This window comes from Garra rufa, chromosome 20, assembly GCF_049309525.1.
Source record: "Garra rufa chromosome 20, GarRuf1.0, whole genome shotgun sequence".
Classification (NCBI taxonomy): Eukaryota; Metazoa; Chordata; class Actinopteri; order Cypriniformes; family Cyprinidae; genus Garra; species Garra rufa.
The window spans coordinates 32,980,269-33,002,330 of record NC_133380.1 but is presented as its reverse complement, the minus strand read 5'-3'; the positions used below and the strand labels follow the sequence as shown (position 1 = coordinate 33,002,330).

General features: G+C 36.8%; 2 protein-coding genes across 2 annotated transcripts; one reads left to right on the top strand and one right to left on the bottom strand.

Annotated features, from left to right (window-relative positions):
* Positions 1-4,831: 4,831 nt before the first annotated feature.
* Positions 4,832-6,432, bottom strand: gadd45ba (growth arrest and DNA-damage-inducible, beta a). The gene is made up of 4 exons (XM_073825786.1): positions 6,223-6,432; positions 6,013-6,114; positions 5,685-5,904; positions 4,832-5,588 (listed from the first exon to the last, which is right to left on the bottom strand). The coding sequence occupies exons 1-4, from the start codon at positions 6,264-6,266 to the stop codon at positions 5,475-5,477; spliced, it is 480 nt and encodes a 159-aa protein (XP_073681887.1). The 5' UTR covers positions 6,267-6,432; the 3' UTR covers positions 4,832-5,474.
* A 3,282-nt stretch (positions 6,433-9,714) lies between these two features.
* Positions 9,715-14,545, top strand: larp6b (La ribonucleoprotein 6, translational regulator b). The gene is made up of 3 exons (XM_073825553.1): positions 9,715-9,818; positions 9,969-10,182; positions 13,436-14,545. Exons 1-3 carry the CDS (start codon positions 9,715-9,717, stop codon positions 14,543-14,545), a joined length of 1,428 nt encoding a protein of 475 aa, XP_073681654.1.
* Positions 14,546-22,062: the final 7,517 nt, after the last annotated feature.

Below are 22,062 nucleotides of genomic sequence, written 5' to 3'. Positions count from 1 at the left end.
TATATTTTAAATCCTTATATGTGTCATATTCAGTAATTCTTCTAAAAATATTAAACTGACAAATGGCATAGTAAAAGTAAACAATATTTTTCCTAAAATATATAATAATTACTAAATACATGATTAATAAAAATTCATTTATTTATTTATTTTGCAAGTAATGTTTTTGCAGTAAGATCAGATGGTTACAGTAATGTCATTTCTCTTCACTTGATGGTTACACCAGTTGACATTAATTAAAAAGTCAATTTCTAAACTCTAAATCATATAAAAGTGCATTTCTTTTCAAATATATAAACTATAAACTATATCATAAAACCTTACCTATGTGTCATATTCAGTAAATTTGACAAATGGCAAAGTAAACAATATTTTTCCTAAAATATATAATAATCATATATTCAATAATAATTCATATAATCAATATTCTCTCTTTTTCCTAAATTGGACACGCTTATTTGTCAATGACCATCATACAATTACAGTAATACAATGCTTTTTGCAATATTCTCGTTCTTTGTAATCTGCCATAGAGCCCCCTCTCTCTAAAAACACTGTCAACATCTGCTATAACCTAGTAATTGGTAGCTTTAATTAAGCATGAGCAATGTGTTTATAGTGGTGAGATAAAATGCTGATTAAAGACTTATACAGTGCAATGAAAATGAGAGCATTCACAAGCTATGGTTTTACTGTCTATTTAATTCGGTCTGCTCTGCAGGATGGGTCATAAACTTGGCCCGAGACACGTCTTGGCTGCTCATTTGGGTGGGGGTGGAAAAAGCGCTGCTGCCAGCCTGAATGTACCTGACGACCTTAGAGACCAGAGTCAAACAGAAACAGTCTGGGTGGCACATAGTCATTACAGCGCACACACAGATCAAGGCTTTATGGGAAGGGAAAATTTCAGCAGGGGCCCATGGTTTCTGCCTATGAGTGCTTTAAAAATACTGAACTGCTCTTTCTTTTTAGAGTCACTTCGTGTAGGTGTATCTATTCCTGTATACCATCATGCTTAAAAAAAAAAAAATTCGAGATGGGGTTTGTGATAGTTCACACAAATGTTTTTCTATGTGCGTCAGTGTACCTTTTATAGTTATTACAACTTGCATTCTTACTTTTATATATGTATTCATGTCAGTTCTGTATCTAATTTACACTGGCGACCTGGTAAAACAACATTTTGTACGACTTTATAGGACCTGTAGCACATTATAACATGTTATAGAATTAAAATGAAACATTTGCTTCCATTTTTGTTGTCGTGAATTGATTATAACTTGCGTTTGTGTTTTCGCTTCATCAAAGATTTGTTTACATCATGTTTTTCTGCGTTGAGCAATGTAGCCAATCACAGATATACCTGTTGATTTTTTTGAACGCAGCAGCCAATCAGAGACGTTTAGAATCCCTCAACGCTTTTTGCACAGTGCTGAGTTGTGCAAGATCGCGAATCCACTTTTAACAAACAAAATATAGACACGATGTAAATAGGAGAATAATTGTGCAGTGTAGATAACTTCATTGATTATTATTATACCATGAGTTCATGGTGAGTGAGAGCTTTCAGTGATTATAGGCCTAATGGATTCAAAATTTGTATAAAACTTGTTTTTCATGCTGCTAAGAGGACACTGCAAAGTTACTAAAATGACATCCGCATATAAATGCGAAATTCACTCTCAAAACTGCAGTTAATGGCATTGATAATGCATCTGACCGACAAAAACAAACATAAAAATAGATGTGCATTAATGCTAGATCATCCTCGCTCATTTCAAAAGCAACTTCAGATATTTGATTCTGGGACAGGTCCTAATGTTTCTATACAAATGCTGATTTTGAATAATGTTATCCTGATAATATCCTATCTTGAGAAATAAAGTAATGTAATGACAATAATGTCCAACATAGCCCACGTTTAAAAGCGTTATATATCATTAGGATTTTTAATGACTGTTTACTCATTTCATTCTGGACTCTCCTTATGATCACGATAAGAGAAAAAAGACAGCATGATTCATTCTCGCACCTTGTGGGAAACAGCTAGCGCGCTCACGCTGCACACGTATGGAAACAGCAACTGCTTCCGCATTCCTCACATACCGGCGGCAGAAGCGCTGGGCACGACTCAGCCGGTGAGCGGTTAGGAGATTCCCTGTGTAAACAAGCAGGTATAAAGTGATGCTTGAAACATTTAGAATTTGCTTTAAATGATTATGTTTCGCGCTGGTGTTGAGCAGAACGGACACATTCGGCGCTTTCAGATTTGCCCTTAAATGGTCAATGACGTTTCCGGGGTTCCAATGCGTAATCAAAAACGGGCAACGTCAGACGCACAATCAGCTCAGGGAATGCCCGAGAAAATAGGCGACGTCTTTCAACTCAGAGGAGACTAAATTTGGAAACTCTGATTCCTCATTTCTAATATTATCCCTTGATAACAAGTCTATCTTTAATCATCAATAGTTGACTTTGACAGTGACTGTATAATACTAGCATTTGTTGCTTCAGATTAACAGTAATGCTCAAAGAACACAACAATTTGTGAACCACAAAACCAGTCATAATACGGGTCAATTACTTGAAATTGAGATATATAGCCAACATCAAATGAAAGCAGAATACATAAGCTTTCAATTGATGCATGATTTGTTAGGATAGATACTATTTGAAAATCTGGAATCTGAAAAAAAAAATCTAAATATTGAGAAAACTGCCTTTAAAGTTGTCCAGATGAATTTCTTAGCTATGCATATTGCTAATCCAAAATTACTTTTTGATATATTTACAGTAGGACATTTACTAAATATCTTCATGGAACATGATTGTCACTTACTATCCTAATGAGTTTTGGCATAAAATGTTGGAAGAATCTCTTGTTTGTTTTACAAGCAACTCTTAGCATATGAGTCTCTCAAGGAGTTCACAACGCTGGATGAAGCTGGAAAAACAACAGCTTGTGAAGAATTGTGCCAGAGTTTTATCGAAGGGTGGTGGTACACTGTAAAATCCAATAGTTTACCTTACTTAGATATAATTAGTTATCTTTACTTAGTTGCTATACTTACTAAGTTGTATTAAGTTACAGCTACTTTCAATGCAAGTAAAACAATTTACTTACTGCTTTGAGTGACGCTTACTTAAAATATTCAAGTAGCCACAAAGGAACCAATGACATTAATAAACCAGTGAGACAGGCAGCAGTGCACTAATATGTTGCTAATTTGCAAAATAAAATAAAAAAGAAGAGGAAAATAAAAGTTTTTGAGGTGGGTTAATAGTTAATCTGCAGTTATTTTTCAGAAGTTACATTCACTAATTTCCCAAAGTCATCTTGAATGTTGTTTTAATACAACTGAAATGTTTGAAAGAACATCACATAACCTGACTTCATAAATTGATGTTGATTTTCATAAAATGTCTGTTTGTTTTTTACCTACCATTGTAGTGATTAATGTTCCCTTTGGTTGGGCACTTGGAACTTTGTTTGTTTTATTGTAGTTTTGTTCCTATTGATGCAGCAATGCAACATGGAATCATAATTTTTGATTTCAAGGGACAAAAAGTAATATGCAGGTTGCTTTTAGAAGGTAACCTATTTAACTAAATCATTAGCTGATATATTTTTAATATTTATTAATGACCTTTTTCATTGTTCTTCATAAACACCTTGAGGAAACTAATTGGGTTGAGACAATTTTTTAGTTTTTTTACAATTTAATGTTTGTGGTAATGTGCTCAAGTCACAGACAGACTTCAACATTCAGCACGCGAACCACAACAATGGTAACAATTCAATATTATTTATTTTTATTAATTGTGACAATAACCATTTTATTATTTTATTTGCTCTTTTTGTTGTGCTACTACTGACACAAGACAGTAAATAAAATTAGCAAATAAAAACAACAACAGTAAAACAAACCAATTGCATAATTTATGCATGCTGCAAGGCACTCTGGGAGTCAGTGAATAGCTATACTAAGTCAAGAGTAAACCTTAAGTAAAGGATCAAGTAGCCCCTACAGTCCTTTTTTAGTTGCTAGAACTCTCATGTAAAGTAAACTATACTAACTAAGCATTTGTCAGTACAACATATTATTTCTATTTCACTTTACTTAGTTTTTTTAAGGCAATCGGTTTGCATGCTTTTTTTAAGTAAGCCCAACTAATTAGATTTTACAGTGTAGCTTAATAGTTAAAGCTTTGCCCTAGTAACCCAGACCAAGCTTTGGAAGGATGAAGCATAAACTAGTAGCGTCCCCATTTTGCCCTTGAGGAAAACACCATCCCAGTCTGCCCAGTGGAACTGTTGCTGTTGTAAAATGTGTTACAAGTTACCTGCTACATAGTTACAGATTGTTATACAGTCAGACCTGTGATAAAATATCTGTAACATAACCTCAAATCACTTACTGAAAAGCTATTTTATATAGATTATATTGTCAGATCCTTTTCTGAGGGTTATGCAAGCCCTGTTACTTTATGGTGGAGCAGAGCTTGCCAAAGTAGACGGAACTTGACAAGAATTACGTGTGAAGTCTGCATTCCTGTTAGTACGGTGTGTATCAGTAAGGATATGACGCCAATTCCAGGACAAGAGGATATGAAGACTCTCCTTTGGCAAACTGTGTGATTTGTTTGTACGTCACTTTGAGCTCTTGTTCTTTCTTAACATGTTTTCACACCTCAGTAGGGTAATTCCCTTTCACTCACTGCCATTTCCAGACTAATTTAGAAGGAAGTTCATCAGGAAATGTTATGTTATTAAGATAAGTGAATATTGTAGTTTCACTCATTACCGAAAGCAAAACATCAGACAAAGGTGTACAATTCTCAGTCAATAATTTATTGAAACAATTATGCGTTTGACAAGAATAGCAATGCACATATATTACTCTATTTAAATTACTGGAAATAACTTACAGTCAATTCATAGTATGCATTTCTCAATAACTCAATTTTGTTTCACAAATACTGTCTGTCTCAGTGCAGACTAACAGAAGCGATTGCAGTCCATTTGTAGCTTGGCATCAGTTCATAGTTACTCCGGCACATACACAGATCGTTCACTCAATATTTCGAAATGTTCGTCCCGCAGTCAGCGATAGTGACGCACACTAGTCGCTTTCCAACCCATTGCACATATGAAGACGGGGGCGCGCGCGCGCCCACGCCGCCCGCGTGCAAGTGCTCCGGCACAGCTTGCGCCGACAGGCAGCCTTTCACAGTTCATGTTCCCACAACTTGTTCCTCCGCTAGCAAAACGACCACTTCTTTTTTCCCCACGGAGGACACGACAAGCTGGAGGTGCAGGGTGGAATGTACCGGTTCCAAGAGCTCCACTTTCTCTCTCACAGCCCCTTTACATGACGCAGCAGTCAACGGCGGCTGGTACAGAGCCCTTTTGCTTTCATTCGCAGAGAATGACTCTTTCATTCTTCATTGCATCGGTAGCATCGCAATTTCGTTCAGCGCTCTTGCAGGGACAGATATGGAATCCATTGGTTTTTGCAGCGGCTCTCTTCACAGTAGTTGCCCACGTCCTTCAGTGCCTGGCATTTGAGTGGCTGGCATTGAGGGTTCTGTGAAAATGCATGAAATGCAACGTAAGTCAATGTCATATGATATTAAGAATTAAATCTGAGCGCATACTTGTTTGCAATTGTAAGTGTACTTACAGTGACAATGATGCAGTGGAAATCCCTAGGCTCGCTGTTATCCACGGTGGTTGGCTCGTCGAGCACCTGTGCGAGGCGTCTCAGTCCAGACACCCGCAGGATGTTAATGTCGTTGTCGCAGCAGAACGCCTGAAGGAGCGTGAAGTGGATCTGCAGCGCAATATCGTCCTGGTCCTCCTCATCGGTGGCCAGAACGCAGAGCACGACACAATCTGGGTCTCTGTAGATCAAATGAATTGCATTTAGTCTCTTGCTTGTTTAGATAAAACAACACTGTAGTGTCAGTACAATGCGTAAAAGTCATTAAAGTCAAAAGGTATATACTTACACATTCATTAGTTTTGCAGACTCATAAACGCCGACTGTAAGACAGTCCTGTCTTTGTGCTGCTACCACCAGCTCTTCCAATGCTTGGCTCACGGTGTCCATTCTGTAAAAACATGCGGACTATGGTAAGCGACAGTCTTGTATATCTGTATACACTAAGAAACCCATTGAGATTCAGAGTGGATACGCATGCATGCAATAAAGAACTTACTTTTTATCAGTGATGTTGCATCCAACGACTTCTTCCAGGGTCATTTTGCTTCAATTAATAGTAATCCACAAGTTCCGGAAGAGCTCGGAAATATTCAAATCCAGGCAAAGTGCGCAGCCCAAAGTATAATCCAAATATCGTTTAGAGTTCGAGTAGTATTCCTTTGCTCGTTTCGCTGTGTCTCAAAAGTTGTTTCTGCCGACTTCCAGCAAAGCCCTTGCATTTATACGCTTTCGTGTGGGCGCGGCTTTAGCGAAACGCTCGTCTTTCTCATTGGTTAGAAATGTTCCACAAGAGTCTCGAGCTCGCTCTGCCATTGGTGATGGGGGAAACTCCTGTTTAGACCCCACGTGGGCCGATTCGGGGAATCTTTGCCCAAACAGCTAGTACAGCATGCACCTAGTAGCTTTCAATTTGTTTGTACCGAGTACGATGGAATTTCCTTATGGAAATTATGGAGTTTCCCTGGTGCTTTCGAAGTGCATGTTGCAGATATATCTGAAACTTTTGCAACATGCACAAAACCTAATGAAACTAGAATTTTACCCGGTTTTCGTTTATATTCGGGTTTGAATTAGAAGTACGTCTATTGCAACTATTATATTTGGGCACATCCTGAATTTGCAAGAGCCGGTTGGTCGAAACTCCCTTGCGTGCGTAATGACTCATGACTTTCAATTCGTATCCTGATGCAAGTATTGTGCACAGTTAGTGCCAGACACGATGCATTCAAATTGATGGCATCTGTCTTTGCAAAAGTCATTGTTTTGTTTTGCAAAACAGGAGTCGAATGCTACAGAGGATCTAGAAGGTAGTAGAGTTTCTGTCTCCTTGTTACCTGGAACTTTCATCACCCATGCTGTTCCAGTTCTACCGGCTAATTATAGACGGTACAGTCACAGGATCAGAGCTGTTGATGTTGTCATGGGACCTTGTTGTGCTCGAGTTACGAAACCCGTCGGACTGCATAAACACTGGGGTCAACATCTTAAGGGGCACTTAATTGTTTTAACAATTTGCGTTCCTCAATAGGATGCCTTCAGAGTCAATTCTGCCATGATATTATCACATCGTGTTTATGTCTGTGCAACAACACTTAAAGACATGGGTCGCAGTTTAAGTGCGTTTCAAATGAGTCTTAAATTACTTTACAAATCAGTAATAAAAAAAAGATTAATCAATAACGCAAATCAACTGAATCGAATCGAATGGATGGAATCAATTCACTGTTCTAATGCGCCACCTGCTGTTAAATGCTTATAGTGCAATAAATCAACTGTTGCTCTCTGGAAAACTTGAAATCTGAAATTAACTGTATATGAAATATACAGAAGCTGAAATATGCCATAAATTGCAAATAATAGTAAAGAAATGCTGTTGAAAATGATAAAGAGTGCTACTATGAGGTTCAAGCCAAGCATTTCAACAAACAGTATTCCTGCAGAACCATCTTCTATCAATGAGCGCCACCTGCTTGTGATAATATGTCTGGACAATTTCATTGTAAAATGGCTTATCAATCGAGTTGCAGGATAAAATGCTTATAAACTTGTAACATCTTCGGTTAGTGGAACTTTTCTGACACCTACGGTGATTATAAAGTACAAATGCTTAAAAAAAAGATGTAAATACTTTTTGTTGGCCTTGGCTGCACTATAGCCAAAGAAAATTTGCTCAGTCAGAAGTATTTGATGCTTTCAAAGACTCTTCTGCTCACCAAGCCTGTATTTATTTGATCCAAAGTACAGCAAAAACAGTACAATTCTGAACTATTTTTACTATTTGAAATAACTGTTTTCTATTTAAATATATTAAAAATGCAATTTATTTCTGTGATCAAAGCTAAATTTTCAGCATCATTGCTCTAGTCTTTAGTATCATTCAGAAATCATTTTAATATGCTGATTTGCTGTTCAAGAAATATTTATTACTATTACATCAATATTTAAAACAATTGAGTATTCTTTTTTTCAGGATTCTTTGAAGAAATGATAGAAATTAATACTTTTATTTAGCAAGGATGTTTTAAATTGATTAAAGGAAAATCTGGAAAATTTAGATCTGTTGTGGGTTCTGTATCACACCTGGCTGCCCGTTTACGGCAACTTTTGCCAAAGTTGCCCGGCAACATTGCTCAAAAAGTTGCCCGGTGTATGATCAGCATTAGAGTAGTTTCTGAAGGATCATGTGAGTAATGACTGGTGTAATGATGCTAAAAATTCAGCTTTGAAATCACATGGATAAATTACATTTTAAAATATATTCAAATAGAAAACAGTTATTTTAAATAGTAAAAATATTTCAAAAAGTGTACTGTTTTTTATCCATTTTGGATCTGCTTTGGTGAGCAAAAGAGACTTCTTTAAAAAAAAAAAAATCTTACTATGCAAAAACTTTTGACTGGTAGTGTACTTTTTAAAGAACATTAACTGTTTGCTAACTTGTATTTAAAGTGCATTGATTGCTTGCTAGCTTGTGGTGGTATAGGCTACAAATCGCGAAAATGTCTTTATGCGGTGTTATTAGTATTTATCAGCAATAGCTCTAATTCCGGTCACACCGAGTCGCTTACATCTACAAAGGCAACAGTTACTGTAATTATAATATGCTTGAGCACACATTATCCCGGGTGTGTTTATTGGCTGCGAATAGTGTTAGATAATTAGCAGGACTTCAGACTACCTTCATCGTGCTCTCTGCAGCATGCCACATACGTGAGGAAAAACTTGTCCTTAACACGAGGGATGTTAACAATTCTAATATACAGGAAGCCTGGTAGGGGGGTCGGCTGTAGTCCTGCACTACCGTCTCACGGATCCCCCGCGGTACCTATTCATTTGGAATACACTTTGCACTTAATCTTGACACCTCGTTCCTCACAGTACACACACAAGTCGGGTCCAAGGTGAGGTTGAATAAAGTCTGCATGCAGGGTCTCCAAAGGTCCGTAGGTCGCAGGGTAACTAACAGACCCATTAAACATTTAGTAAGGTCTTGGGAACAGAGGCTACGTGTAATTGAGTAATTAAGAGAGGTACCCCTCATCCTTTTATTTATGCTTCCAAATGGCTCTTTGCCCTCAGTGCGCATGTGCAAATGTGATATTTTAATGTCTGATAACCTTGTCGAATTGTCAAGATTATATTTTTTTATTTAAAGAATCGAAATCCCTTTCAAAATCTGATAGATTGAAAACGTAATAAATTACCCTCGTGGTCGTTTTAGAGAAAGCACGATGTCACCCAGTGGAGTTCGTTTTTAATTCTGACGTAAGGACGTATAAATCAGTATTCTAAAAAGGATCACCTGTCCTCAGGTGATGTGTGGCGGTAAACGAGGAAACACACAGGGAAGACGTGAGGTAGGCTGTTTACAACACACTATTTTATATATATATATATATATATATATATATATATATACTTTTAACGTTTAGCCTTTTAACTTTTAAAAGTCTAATGTTAGTAAGACAAAAATTAATTTGTCAACAGCATGTCCTCACCCGGTTTTACTGACATCTTCCATTGTGAAGACACCCAGCAATCAAAAGGGCTGTTCTCATACACTGATGATGGGCTAAATGATAGTTTGGATGGGTAAGTGCATGAATAAGTTAAAGATGTTTCTGAAATTATGTGAAATAACAAAGTGTTTTTAAATGTAAGGTACAAATCCACTCAGATTTTATACAGGCAGTAAGTTAAGTGCAGATATATAGGCCTCTTTAATAATAAACTGTTTTTTAGGAGTTCAACCGAGTTGACCGATGTTTTTGAGGAGGAATTCTGTGAAGGTGAACTCTGGATTCCTCCAAACGATGATTTGACACAACAAATTGCTGCCCAGCTCGAGAGCTACCTTTCTGATGAGAATCTAGCAGATGATGCTTTCCTGCTCAAACATGTCCAAAGAAACAAGATGGGTTATGTTAGTTTGAAGCTGCTGACATCTTTCAAGAAGGTGAGATCAAATAAACAATGTCATCTTCAACTGATTTGAAGTATCATAATGAAATAAAAGTTTTAAAGATTGTACTTAATTTTACAGTTTAAAAAATGCACTTTGTTAACAATGTTAAAATACACACAAAAAAATGCTGGGTTAAAAATAAATTAAATATGGTCAAACTCCGCAATTAATAAATGTTTGACCCAGCCTTCTGGGTGGTTTTATTCAACTAAACTATTGTTTAAAAATTACTATATGGCTGGCTTAAAATGAACCCAAAATAGACTGTACATTTAGAAATCAGACACTAGAGACATGAGCAAAAAGGTGAACATTTATTAATAAGCAATTAAAAAAATGTTGATTTAAATATTATTTATACAACTGATTAATAAATGTTAATTTATTGAACATATTATTAAATGTTGATTTCCAACCTATTTTGGGTTCATTTTAAGCATATTTTAAGAAATACAGTAATTTTTAGTCATGATTTGGTCAGTTACCCGGATGCATGGCCATATTGGCTATACTCGGATGTAAACAACAGCATGGATTGCACAGTAAATGTACAACTGAATACCTTGTTTTGCTCATTTATGCGGTCTAAACTACTAAAAAAAAAAATAAAAAAACATGTGGATGCTCCTAAATCATATACAAATGAGCAAGCAGGAAAGAGCACAATAGTTTGACAAACTATTATTTTCCAATTTTTTATTCCCACTCTGTGTGAAGGGAGCACATCTTACGATATAACCTGTGTTCTACTACACGACGCCGTGGCACACGATAAAAGGAGTTTTTGTCCTAACTAGCCGTGATGGCGACACACGTGTGACATTTATAGCCATACTACACTCTTAAAAATAAAGGTGCTTTGAAAGGTTCTTCACAGTGATGCCATAGAAGAACCACCTTTGGTTCCACAAAGAACCATTCAGACAAAGGTTCTTTACAGAACCTTCTAATTCTTACCTTTTTTATAATCTGAAGAAACTTCTTTTGCCACAAAGAACCTTTTGAGACACATAAAGGTTCTACGGATGTTAAAGGTTCTTTATGGAACCATTTAGACAAATGTTCTTCTATGGCATTGTGAAGCACCTTTACTTTTAAGAGGGTAAAAGCAACAACAGATACTTTACCTCAGATCTTGAAAATAAATTTAAGCAAATATATGTTAAAATTGCGAAACAACAAGTGTTTTCCATAACAATTTTAAACACAGTTTTTTCCAGTTGTTTTGTTTATTGGTCTAATTCTGGGTTTCTCTTTCTAAATAACCTTACATTTGGTTAGTCACTCAATTAATTCTCTTGTGCTTCATTCCCACCCTTCCGAATTATGTTGCACTGATGAGGAGTTATCACAAACTAAGACTGTTTAGTTGCGTTATCTTATAATTAATGTATAGTAAATGTAAGTTAACAATGTAAGTGTTCTTGAATTATCCTTTAACTATGACCTGGCCCGCCATCTAGTGGCGAAAACTTGCTGACCCCTGGTATATAGTAAGGGAACTTTTTGTCATAGCTGGGTAGATTATTTACAAACTGTAATCTGTTACTGATTCCCAATTACATGAGACAAACTGTAGTTAGAAATGTAATCCATTACATTACACATTTTAGGTAATGTAATCAGACTGTTTTTAGATTACTTTTGACTTAACTCGTTTATCACATTGATTTTAAATGGGATAATCTTGTACCATATTGACATAAAAATACAAAGTGTAGGCTAAGTAAATGTATTCTATTTGTTGTTAATAACATGAAGTTCATTAAACATTATATTACATCAAGGTTTCCCAAACTGGCGTTCGTGAAGGAACTGCATCATAAATGAAATCATACATGTTAAATTAAATAATTTTCAAATCAATCAAAATAAAAAAAACTCACTGAAAATGAAATGTTTTCTTGCATGTCATGTGACCATAACCAATGTCTGAGAACATGAATGAATATGGAATTTGATACTTGTTAAAATAAATATTTTATTTATTGGGGTAGCCTACTTCAAGTATATATACTGTGTAAAAGAGGATCAGATGACACAAAAGTTTGAATTTGTGCATGTGTTTGAAAAACAAAAGCATTCCAAAGACATAGATATACATGGTTAAATAACCTACAGAGTGATAATTCAAATAAAAATCTATGTGTTCATCAATAGTTGATGCAATATTGAAACATAAACCTGAAATGATTTTTGTAAATCCAGTGGTCAAATGCTGAGTCACCACCTGACTAGTGACTGATCTTTGTGTGAATGTCCACAAAACTTGAATACTTTCTGAATGAATATAAGCAGTAGGCTGTTTTAGAAAGAAAAAATTAAAAGATAAAGAGGAATTGGGGAGAATAATTGATTATAAATGTATTGCTATTGTGTAAATACACTTTTTATACAAAAGTATTGGCAATCTAATGAACAGGTCTGACTACTTTAGTAGTTTCTGTAAGTAAAATCTTAAAGTTTAAGTATATAATGATATTCTAGGGAATTGTGCTTTTAATTTTAAAGCAAAAGTTTGGATAGGACCCCTTTTAATTCTAACATGACAATGCATCTGTGTATAAGGTTCACAATTAAATGATTGATTTAGTCAGTGTGGAAGAACTCTGGTCTGCAGAAAACCAAGTCCTAGTCCCAGCTGAACACCTCTGGTGTGACTTTAAATGCAGACCTTGAACCAAAAACTCATCACCAAACACAGATGAAAATGCACAAATTATGTTTTCATCTTTGTTGCCACAGTTTTTGAAGTGTCCTTTTCTGTTCTAAAGTAGGGTGTGTTCCAATACTCTTGTCCACAGTGTATGCAATATGGTACTGGTGTTTTGTGATGAGTTTAAGGTCTGCATTTACAAGTCACACCAGAGGTGTTCAACTGGGATTAGGACTTTGCTTTCTGTAGACCAGTCAAGTTCTTCCACGCTGACTGAATCAATCATTTCTATTTGAACCTTGCCTTATACACAGATGCACTGTCATATTTAAATAGAAAAGGGTCATGTCCAAACTGTTGCTATAAAATTAAAAGCACACAATTCCCTAGAATATCATTATATGCTTAAACATTAAGATTTGTACTCATGGAAACTACTAAAGTAGCCAAATCTGTTCATTAGAAGAGTGTTTCAATACTTTTGGCAATATAGTGTATGTAATCAACAAGTACCTCATTTTTGTAATCAGTTACTACCTAGCACTGCTTACCAATCCACCTTTTTTTTTTTTTTTTTTTTGGTCACAGATTAGGGATCTCACACGTGACTGGCGCACCACACTGGCGGCTGCGAGAACATCTCCACAGCTGGAAGTCAATGAAATGGGAACCAAGGTGAGACGAAGGACACCAGTACCCGATTGGCTCCTGTGCATCCCCACAAGCAAGCTACTCCTGGCCTGGAACTTCTTTGACGGTGCTGGCCCAGTCAAAGACGAGATAAACTGGTCACCTGGAGTGGAGCAGCTAGGCATCATGGAAGCCGCAATGCGGGTGTTTTCCCCCTACGGCACCATTTCATCTCTCCGCATTCTGCGTCCAGGAAAAGAGATCCCAGCAGAGTTGAAACGATATACTAAGAAACACCTAGAACTGGGGCGCAAAGTGTGTGCTGTGGTGGAGTACGAGTATCTGGAGGGCGCACGCAAGGCCTACGAAGCCCTGAAGGCGGAAGAGCAGCAGCAGGGAGATAGAAGCGTTAGCGTGGTCCTGCTGGGTAGCCGTGGAACTCGTAAACCAGGATGGAGCCAAAGCCTAATGGAGGAAGAGTCTGAAGAAGGTATCGACAATGAGAATTTAAAAAAGCCAAACCGAAAGTCCAGGCGCTTTCTTTATTCTCTGGAGGATTCGGCTGTTTGCAGCTCTTCAGAGTCTGATTTTACCCCTGCCTCGCCCCGGCCCAACCGCAGGGTCTCCCGCCCTCAGGCCCTCTACGGCAGCCCCCTTGCCATCCCACGGATATCGACGTTCCGCTCTGACCCTTACAGGAATCCCCTTGGCAGTCCCGTAGGCAGCCCCCTCCTGCCTCGCAAGCTTTTTCCTTGCAGTCATGTGACCTCTCCTCTGGCCACACATCCTTTCAGCAGCTCGCCCACCATAGCTGGTACATCCTCCTTCAGCAGGTACAAGGGCTCATGTGAGCTGTCCCCAGATGACTTGGGCTTCCCAAGCAGCCCTTGGGTCCAGAGACGGAAAAATGCCGCCCAGGTCATTCAGCCTGAGATGGGTGGCTCTGTGTCACCCAGTCAGATAATGAGGTCTTTAAGTGTCCTGGTTGTGCGCCAGCCTGTCGGCCCTGATGGGACCAAAGGGTTTCATAACTGCATTGGTAGAGGGAAGGTGCTGCTACCACACTGACTCCACTGAAGATGCATTATAAAGTCTTTTCCAAACTCAGTCTGTTTAAGAGCAGTGCAACAGAAGCACTTTTAATGCAACATACTTATTGACATGTTTGTTTGTCCTATTAATGAAAATGGAAAATGTATGTTAAAAAAAGATATTGAAATAAAGATGAATTTGTATTCAAATTTTCCTGAATTTAATACATTTCATATTTTCTCCTAACAAGCCTACTGTGTTTTAGGTTTCGAGGGAACATTGGCTTAATGACTATCTATGGCAAAAGCACAAAACCATATATATATATATATAAAAAACACAAATACAGTTGTGCTCAAAAGTTTACATACCCTTTGCAGAATATTCAAATATGCTAATAATTTTAGCAAAATAAAAGGGATCATGAAAACTGCTTTTTTTTTTTTTTTTTTACTTTGTACTGTCCTGAATAAGCTATTTCACACAAAAGATGTTTATACACACACACACACCATGAGACAAAATAATAACTATTTATAAAAAATTACCCTGTTCAAAAGTTTACATACCCTTGAATTGTAATTCTGTATGTCATTTCCTGTATGATCACCAACTGTTTTCACATTTTGTGATGGTTGTTCATGAGTGCCTTGTTTGTCCTAAACAGTTCAAATGTCTGTTGTTCTTCAGAAAAATCCTCTAGTTCCTGCTCATTCTTTGGTTTTCCAGCAACTTCTGCATATTTGAACCCTTTCCAAAAGTGACTATGATTTTGAGATCCACACTGAGATCTTTTCACACTGAGAACAATTGAGGTAGTCATACATAACTATTACAAAAGGTGAAAACATTTACTGATGCGTATGAAGACAACACAATGCATTAAGAGCCAGGAGGTGTAAACTTTTGAATGTTTTCACCTTTTGTAATAGTTGTGTATGAGTCCCTCAATTGTTCTCAGTGTGAAAAGATGGATCTCAAAATCATTTACTTTTGGAAAGGGTTGAAATATACAGAAGATGCTAGAAAACCAAAGAATGTGAACTGCTCAGGGACTCATGAACAACTATCACGAAATATAAAAACGGTCAGGAAGTGATGATTTTGCTCTTTGACTCATTGGATCAAAACTTATGGATGCTTATTTGCAAATGTTTTATGCGATTTTAAAATTTTGCGCATAAGTTAAATTCACAATTTCGGATGGAAACCTGCTTAAAAAAAATTGAAAATTGACAGAGTTTCCATTAACCAATTTTATGTGGCTAAAATGTAATTTTCTACTCTTGCGATAAGTCATAGCAACAGATATTGGTAGGTTTACGTACTGTATATAACAGCCTCCACACTGCACAAATCTGCACAATTTAAAGAGTAATGGAAAAGTTGCTCGTGACATCACCATGTTCACAAATGCAGTTTCCAAAACTTTGCATTTTCAGGCTTCCAAAATGCCATTGTCTTGTAAATTAACGGGAAAAAAAATGCATAGAAAGTTTTCTGTTTTTAGTTGAAAACGGTGTTGTGTAAACTTCCTCTAAATTTTATAGCATAAATATATAGCATGAATAATTCACTGAAGTGCACTAAGAGGGTGTTTACACAGCACAGTTCACTAAAAACAAAACTTTTTTTAAAGCAATTTGACTGTTCATCTACACAACAATGCACCTGAAATTCCAAACTTTGAAAATGGGTTTCGAAATGCTCAAAATGTTTTTTCAAAAAGTTTTTGAAAATTATACTGTTCTGATCTCTATGTAAACTACAAAAATACATTTGTGAAAACAGTCGCATCATGCATCACATGTGAAGTCTATATATGTGCCACTGCCAACTACTGGCCTGGCATTCATAATACAGTGTTTTTAGTCATTTTTGTGGATCTATGTGAACGAGGATCGTCAGTGAAACTTTTCAAAAACATTCACTACATCATTGTCATGTAAATTAACCCTACGGCCTTGAAAGTTTTTCCTTCACATCTTTGAAATTGCCTGTAGACAACAGCATTTTCAAAACGATCCCCATTCACACAGATCTGCGAAACCAACTAAAATAATGTATTATGCATGTCAGACCAGTAGTTGATGTCACTTCTTAAAAAAAAAAAACACTACGAGCCTGCACACATGCATTCCTAAAGACTTAATGGGTTTGGATTTATATGGATGCAATGAACATTTTTGAGTAGGGTTACATATTTCAGACATATATGACTAATATGGTCATATACACTTTTAAATTTCCTTTTAATATTGTTGATGAATGAATAGAATAAAGCTACCTCAAAATGCTTATATTGTGTTTATAAAGGAAATCTTTCCCAGGGAAGTTGCTCCCATTATTCATGCAAAGCATCAGGAAAAAGTACACACTTTAGATATTTAGCACTTAAGAATATCTTTTGATATGAAAGAAAGTCTCAGATTTAAAATTCTGTCCATTTAATTAGTTTTCAAAAAATAATTGCTGTTTAATTGTGGAGTTACAGATCGCTGTAGCAACTCGCCAACCCAATTTAAGATTGGCTAATACATACAAATTTGTATGATTTTTGGGAAATTTTATGCATTTTTCCCAACTTCAGTTTTCCAATTCGAATTACCTAACCCCACCCTTTCATACAAAATCTGTATGGGAAAGGTTGCACGAATTCGTAATAATTAGCCACCTCGTAAAATACGTGCAAATTTGTTGTGATTATGTCCTCTGTTTTAATGCCAGTTTCAGCATTAAAAAAACATGAATGAACATCCGAAGGTATGTTTAAAAAAAAGTATCTTATCTAACTTATCTAAATTCTTATTCTGTCTCATGTAATCGCTCAATCAGCGTTTTAACCGTGGAAAGACGTCAATAAAACAGCAATATGTCACATAACATCAAATTTACCTCTGAAAAAACATATTAGGTGACCATAAACGCATTAGTCAGCTAGAAAAATTAACTCTATATGTAACAAAGTACAAGATTAGAGGTGGAAGGAAGCGGGAACCGCATATAAACGGGATTATCTAAAAATCAATTTCTTTCTTTCTATACATACAGTCAAGCCTGAAATTATTCAAACCCCTGGCAAATTCTGACTTAAAGTTACTTTTATTCAACCAGCAAGTTTTTTTTTTTTTGAGCTCCAACTCTTTCAGGTTGAAGGGTCTTCTTGCCATCACCCTGATCTTTAGCTCCCTCCACAGATTCTCAATTGGATTTAAGTCAGGACTCTGGCTGGGCCACTGCAAAACGTTAATGTTTTTGTCGTGCTGAAACTTGCCCAAGGCCAAGTTTCTCTGCAGACTGCCTGTTGTTGTTGAGAATTTTGATGTATTGCTCCTTTTTCATGGTGCCGTTTACTGTGATTAGGTTCCCTGGTCCACCAACTGAAAAACACCAGCAAAACATTAGGTTCCCACCTCCATGTTTGACAGTGGGGATGGTGTTCTTAGGGTTGAAGGTAGAGACCTGCGCGGGACGGATTTTTCAGTCCCGCTCCCGCAAGATTGTGTCCCGCGCCCGCCCGCTCCCGCAGAAATATATGTTACCTGGTCCCGCTCCCGCAGAAATATATGTTACCTGGTCCCGCTCCCGCAGAAATATATGTTACCTGGTCCCGCTCCCGCAGAAATATATGTTACCTGGTCCCGCTCCCGCCCGCGACATTCATGTTTTGTCCCGCTCCTGCCCGCATAAAATTAACCTATATAGATTTTTCAGTACATCGATTGAATTTACATGAAACAGTTCTGTGACATCTCCTAAATTCCACTAGACCCCAGCATAGACGCTCTGGATTAAATATTTGTTATTTAGGCTAAGCATCACATTCACAAACCACTGTTATTCTTAACAAAAAAGCAAACAAGAGCTACTGCGTGCATCCACGGCAGAATGCAAACAAACGAAGCTCTTTTAAAGCTGATCATCTCAGTACATCCGCGATCTCATAAAGCTCTCATAACACAATGGATATTATGCACAATTAATCTTTCATAAATGTCTACACTTTGTGTGTTGTAATTCGTAAGCACGCAATATTCAGCACTGTGCAAAACTTTTGAGCAGTGAGTGGATTTTAACTTAAACACCACTGATTGGCGATGCTTTCCAGAAATCAGCAGATGGCTACATTGCTCATGCTGCAAACAAGTTTTAAATCAAAACTTTATTCTTCAGTAAAGTTTGAAGAAAACCTATTCTTGCGCTTACTAATCATATTTATGTTGTTCTTGCTGCTTTTGTGCAATAGATGAATAATTTTTTTGTAAGTAATTTTTTTTTTGCACCCGCACTTGCCCATCACGTTTTGTCCCGCGCCGCACTCTGTTGCGTTGGGTCCCGCAGGTCCTGTGGTACTCCCGCGGGATTGCAGGTCTCTAGTTGAAGGCTTCTCCTTTTTTACACCAAATGAAAGCTACATCATTGTGGCCAAACAATTCAATTATTGTTTCATCTGATTATAAAACAGAAGACCATAAGTCTTCTTCTTTGTCCAGATGAGCATTTGCAAAGGCTAAGCGGGCTTTTGTGTGCCTTATCTGGAGAAGTGGTGTCCTCCTTGGTCTGCGTCCGTGGAACCCAGCGGTGTTCAGTGTCCGTTGGACTGTCTGCCTTGAGATGTTGCCACCAGCAGAGCCCAGATTCATCAGGATGGCCTTGGTGGTGATCCTTGGATTCTTTTTTACCTCTCTCACTATCCTCCTGGCCAGCACAGGTGTCACTTTTGGCTTCCGACCATGTCCTCTGAGATTTTTCACAGGGTGGAACGTCTTGTATTTTTAAATAATACTTTGCACTGTAGCCACTGGAACTTCAAAACATTTAGATATGGTCTTATAGCCCTTTCCTGACTTGTGAGCAGCCACAATGCGCAGCCGCAGGTCCTCAGTGAGCTCCTTTGTTTTAGCCATGACTGTTCACAAACCAACAGCAGAGAGCTTCTGTTTTTCACCTGTTGAGTTGATTAAATGAATGTTCCCAATGAATCATGGTAATTAGGACGCTTTAGAACAGCTTGGACTATTTGGAATGGTATAGAACTTTGGATTTTCCCACAGACTGTGACATTTTGGACATGCCACTTTTTGTTCAAATGTAAATAAAAGCTGAGAAATATTTTTTTCCACAATGATGCCTCTTGTACATCGTCTTATTATCTTTTGGGGGAAGCCTGTGTCATTTCCGGTCAAAAAAAATCAAGTAATCGGTCGATTATTCTGACGATTAATCGAGTATCTGGACAATGGAAATGAAAATAATTAAGCTTTATGAGTTACTCATGTTGTGTTGAAATAATTTGTTAATGCTTTTACACTTTTAAATTTCCTTTTAATATGGTTGATAAATGAATAGAACAAAGCTACCTCAAAATGCTCATACTGCGTTATAGAGGGAATCCTTCCCACAAACCATTAAGCATTTTAATCTATATAACATCATTTGAAAAACTCTGTGTAAGCGTTTAAAGGAAGATAAACATGCTCACATTAGAAATTAGCAGTCTTTCCACAGTCATTTTCTTAAATAAATGCAAAATTGTTACCTGAAAGTTAGGTTATATGTCCTGTGGAACAATCCATGTTTTCTGGAGCTCTTTGTCCTGTGGAAACATGTGAAATGACCTATTATTTTACGGTTATACGATCTCCATGCCGGTACGCAACAATACGCCACAGCGGGCGCTGCTGGACTGCTATCTCTCACAGCCTCGTTTTCGATTCAAAATGGCGGCGGGCTGAATAAGGCGTATTATTTGTGCAAAGCATCAGGAAAAAGTACACACTTGAGATATTTAGCACTGAAGAATAACAAAATAATTTATTAGAATTTTTCAGAATAAATAACTCCATTGAACAAGTAACCATGAGTCTTTTAGGCACTGTTTTACTGTATCAGTAGAGAAAAATGTTAGCAAACACACTTCTGGGCACTAGCAAGACAAATATGACATGCCCCAATATGTAAAGTCACCATGCTGCAGTTCAGAACCACATGTAACTCTTAAAACGAACACGAAAATATTGTGTAACCATCACATCTTAACAGGACACATGACACGCTGTACATGAATAATGCCCCTTCATCAGTACACACGCATTCACTACATTATGGCTCCATCTGGCGTTCCACAGCTTCACTTTATATAAATATGGCAAAATATGACAGGCTTGCATAGACTTGGTTTTGCTAGACAAAATTAAGAGTTCAAGAACAGCAAATGAATTCGGAGAAAGGCCTATGCCACATCTATATGTATTGGCATCACATTAAAAATAAAGAACAGCAAATAAGGACAGCTTACATGTAAATATGTAACATGGTTCAATCAACCCTGGAAACGGCTATAGAAGATATTCAACAAACAAAAACAAGTGCTTCGACGCTCTTTTTACGTTTTCCCAACCACGAGCCTGTGTGCACAAGCAACAGCTTTTAGCTTGGTTGGATTTGCCATTTATCTGGTGAAGCTCTATTTTAAGAGCTGACTGTTTTATTAAGCGAGGCTCTCAGGGAACAACTTCACTGCATAGATCATTTAATTATACACAGTGCACCTTAAATTACAGTGTACGTTTGGTGGCACACTGTCACTAACAGCAGCCTTGAGCTTCAGCGCTTTGTTTAACAGCACAATGGTAGTAGGGGATCTCAAAAACTCACTTCACTCCTGATTCACTTTTGTTACTTATGAGCTTCCGGCACAAATCTTGTAATATGAAGTAACTCAAGGAATGTTCCATATGTCAGCATTAGTTAATGCAACAGCTAACATGAAATAACAGAGAACAATACTAATACATGTTTAACATTTCAAATTCTAGAAATTAACATGAACAATAGTCTATTTATATATAGACATTATATTAATAAATGCTGTAAAAAAGTTATATTTTTTAGTTAATGATATCTAATGCATTAACAAATGGTATTATACATTTTTAAATAAACATTTGTCAAAAATAACACGTTCAAATGATTTATTTTTTTAAAAGCATATTTAGAGGGATATTTCACTCAACCCAAAAAAAGCATATTTAAAGGGATAGTTTACTCAACCCAAAATGTATTTTTTTTTAAATATAAAAGAAAATAATAATGTTAGGGTTTAAACTAATTATGTATATAAAACGTTTCTGAATAGCACAATTAATTATTAGAATTTTTCAGAATAAATAATTCCATCAAACTAACGACCATGAGTCTTTTAGAAAACGGCTTTACTTTCTCCAACTGATTTTCATTTTTACGAAACGACAATGATTTTTAAAACCCAAGAATCATTTAGGCCTAGTTTAAACTACAAATCGCAATAAATAGCAAAAATTAAATTGCAATAAGCTTTGTGATTTGTTACTCTTGATATGAAACAAAGTCTCATATTTCAAATTCTGTCCATTTCATTCATTTCTATACAATAATTGCCGTTTTGGCACTGTTTAATGGAGTTACAGATCTCAAAGCAATTTGTACATATTTTACAAGGCGACTGATCCATAAGAATATGACCTCGCTCATATGAATTCGTATTATTTTTGGTGAATCGTACGCATTTTACG

What these genes read in the sequence shown, in the direction of transcription:
- gadd45ba (XM_073825786.1), bottom strand. Translation starts at nt 6,266, where the DNA reads ATGACCCTGGAAGAAGTCGTTGGATGCAACATCACTGATAAAAA. An exon ending in TGCAACATCACTGATAAAAA is followed by an intron (nt 6,115 to 6,222) that starts GTAAGTTCTTTA and finishes ATGTTTTTACAG; the next exon opens with AATGGACACCGTGAGCCAAG. An exon ending in TCCACTGCATCATTGTCACT is followed by an intron (nt 5,589 to 5,684) that starts GTAAGTACACTT and finishes GCATTTTCACAG; the next exon opens with AACCCTCAATGCCAGCCACT.
- larp6b (XM_073825553.1), top strand. Translation starts at nt 9,715, where the DNA reads ATGTCCTCACCCGGTTTTACTGACATCTTCCATTGTGAAGACACCCAG. An exon ending in CTAAATGATAGTTTGGATGG is followed by an intron (nt 9,819 to 9,968) that starts GTAAGTGCATGA and finishes ACTGTTTTTTAG; the next exon opens with GAGTTCAACCGAGTTGACCG. An exon ending in TGCTGACATCTTTCAAGAAG is followed by an intron (nt 10,183 to 13,435) that starts GTGAGATCAAAT and finishes TTTTGGTCACAG; the next exon opens with ATTAGGGATCTCACACGTGA.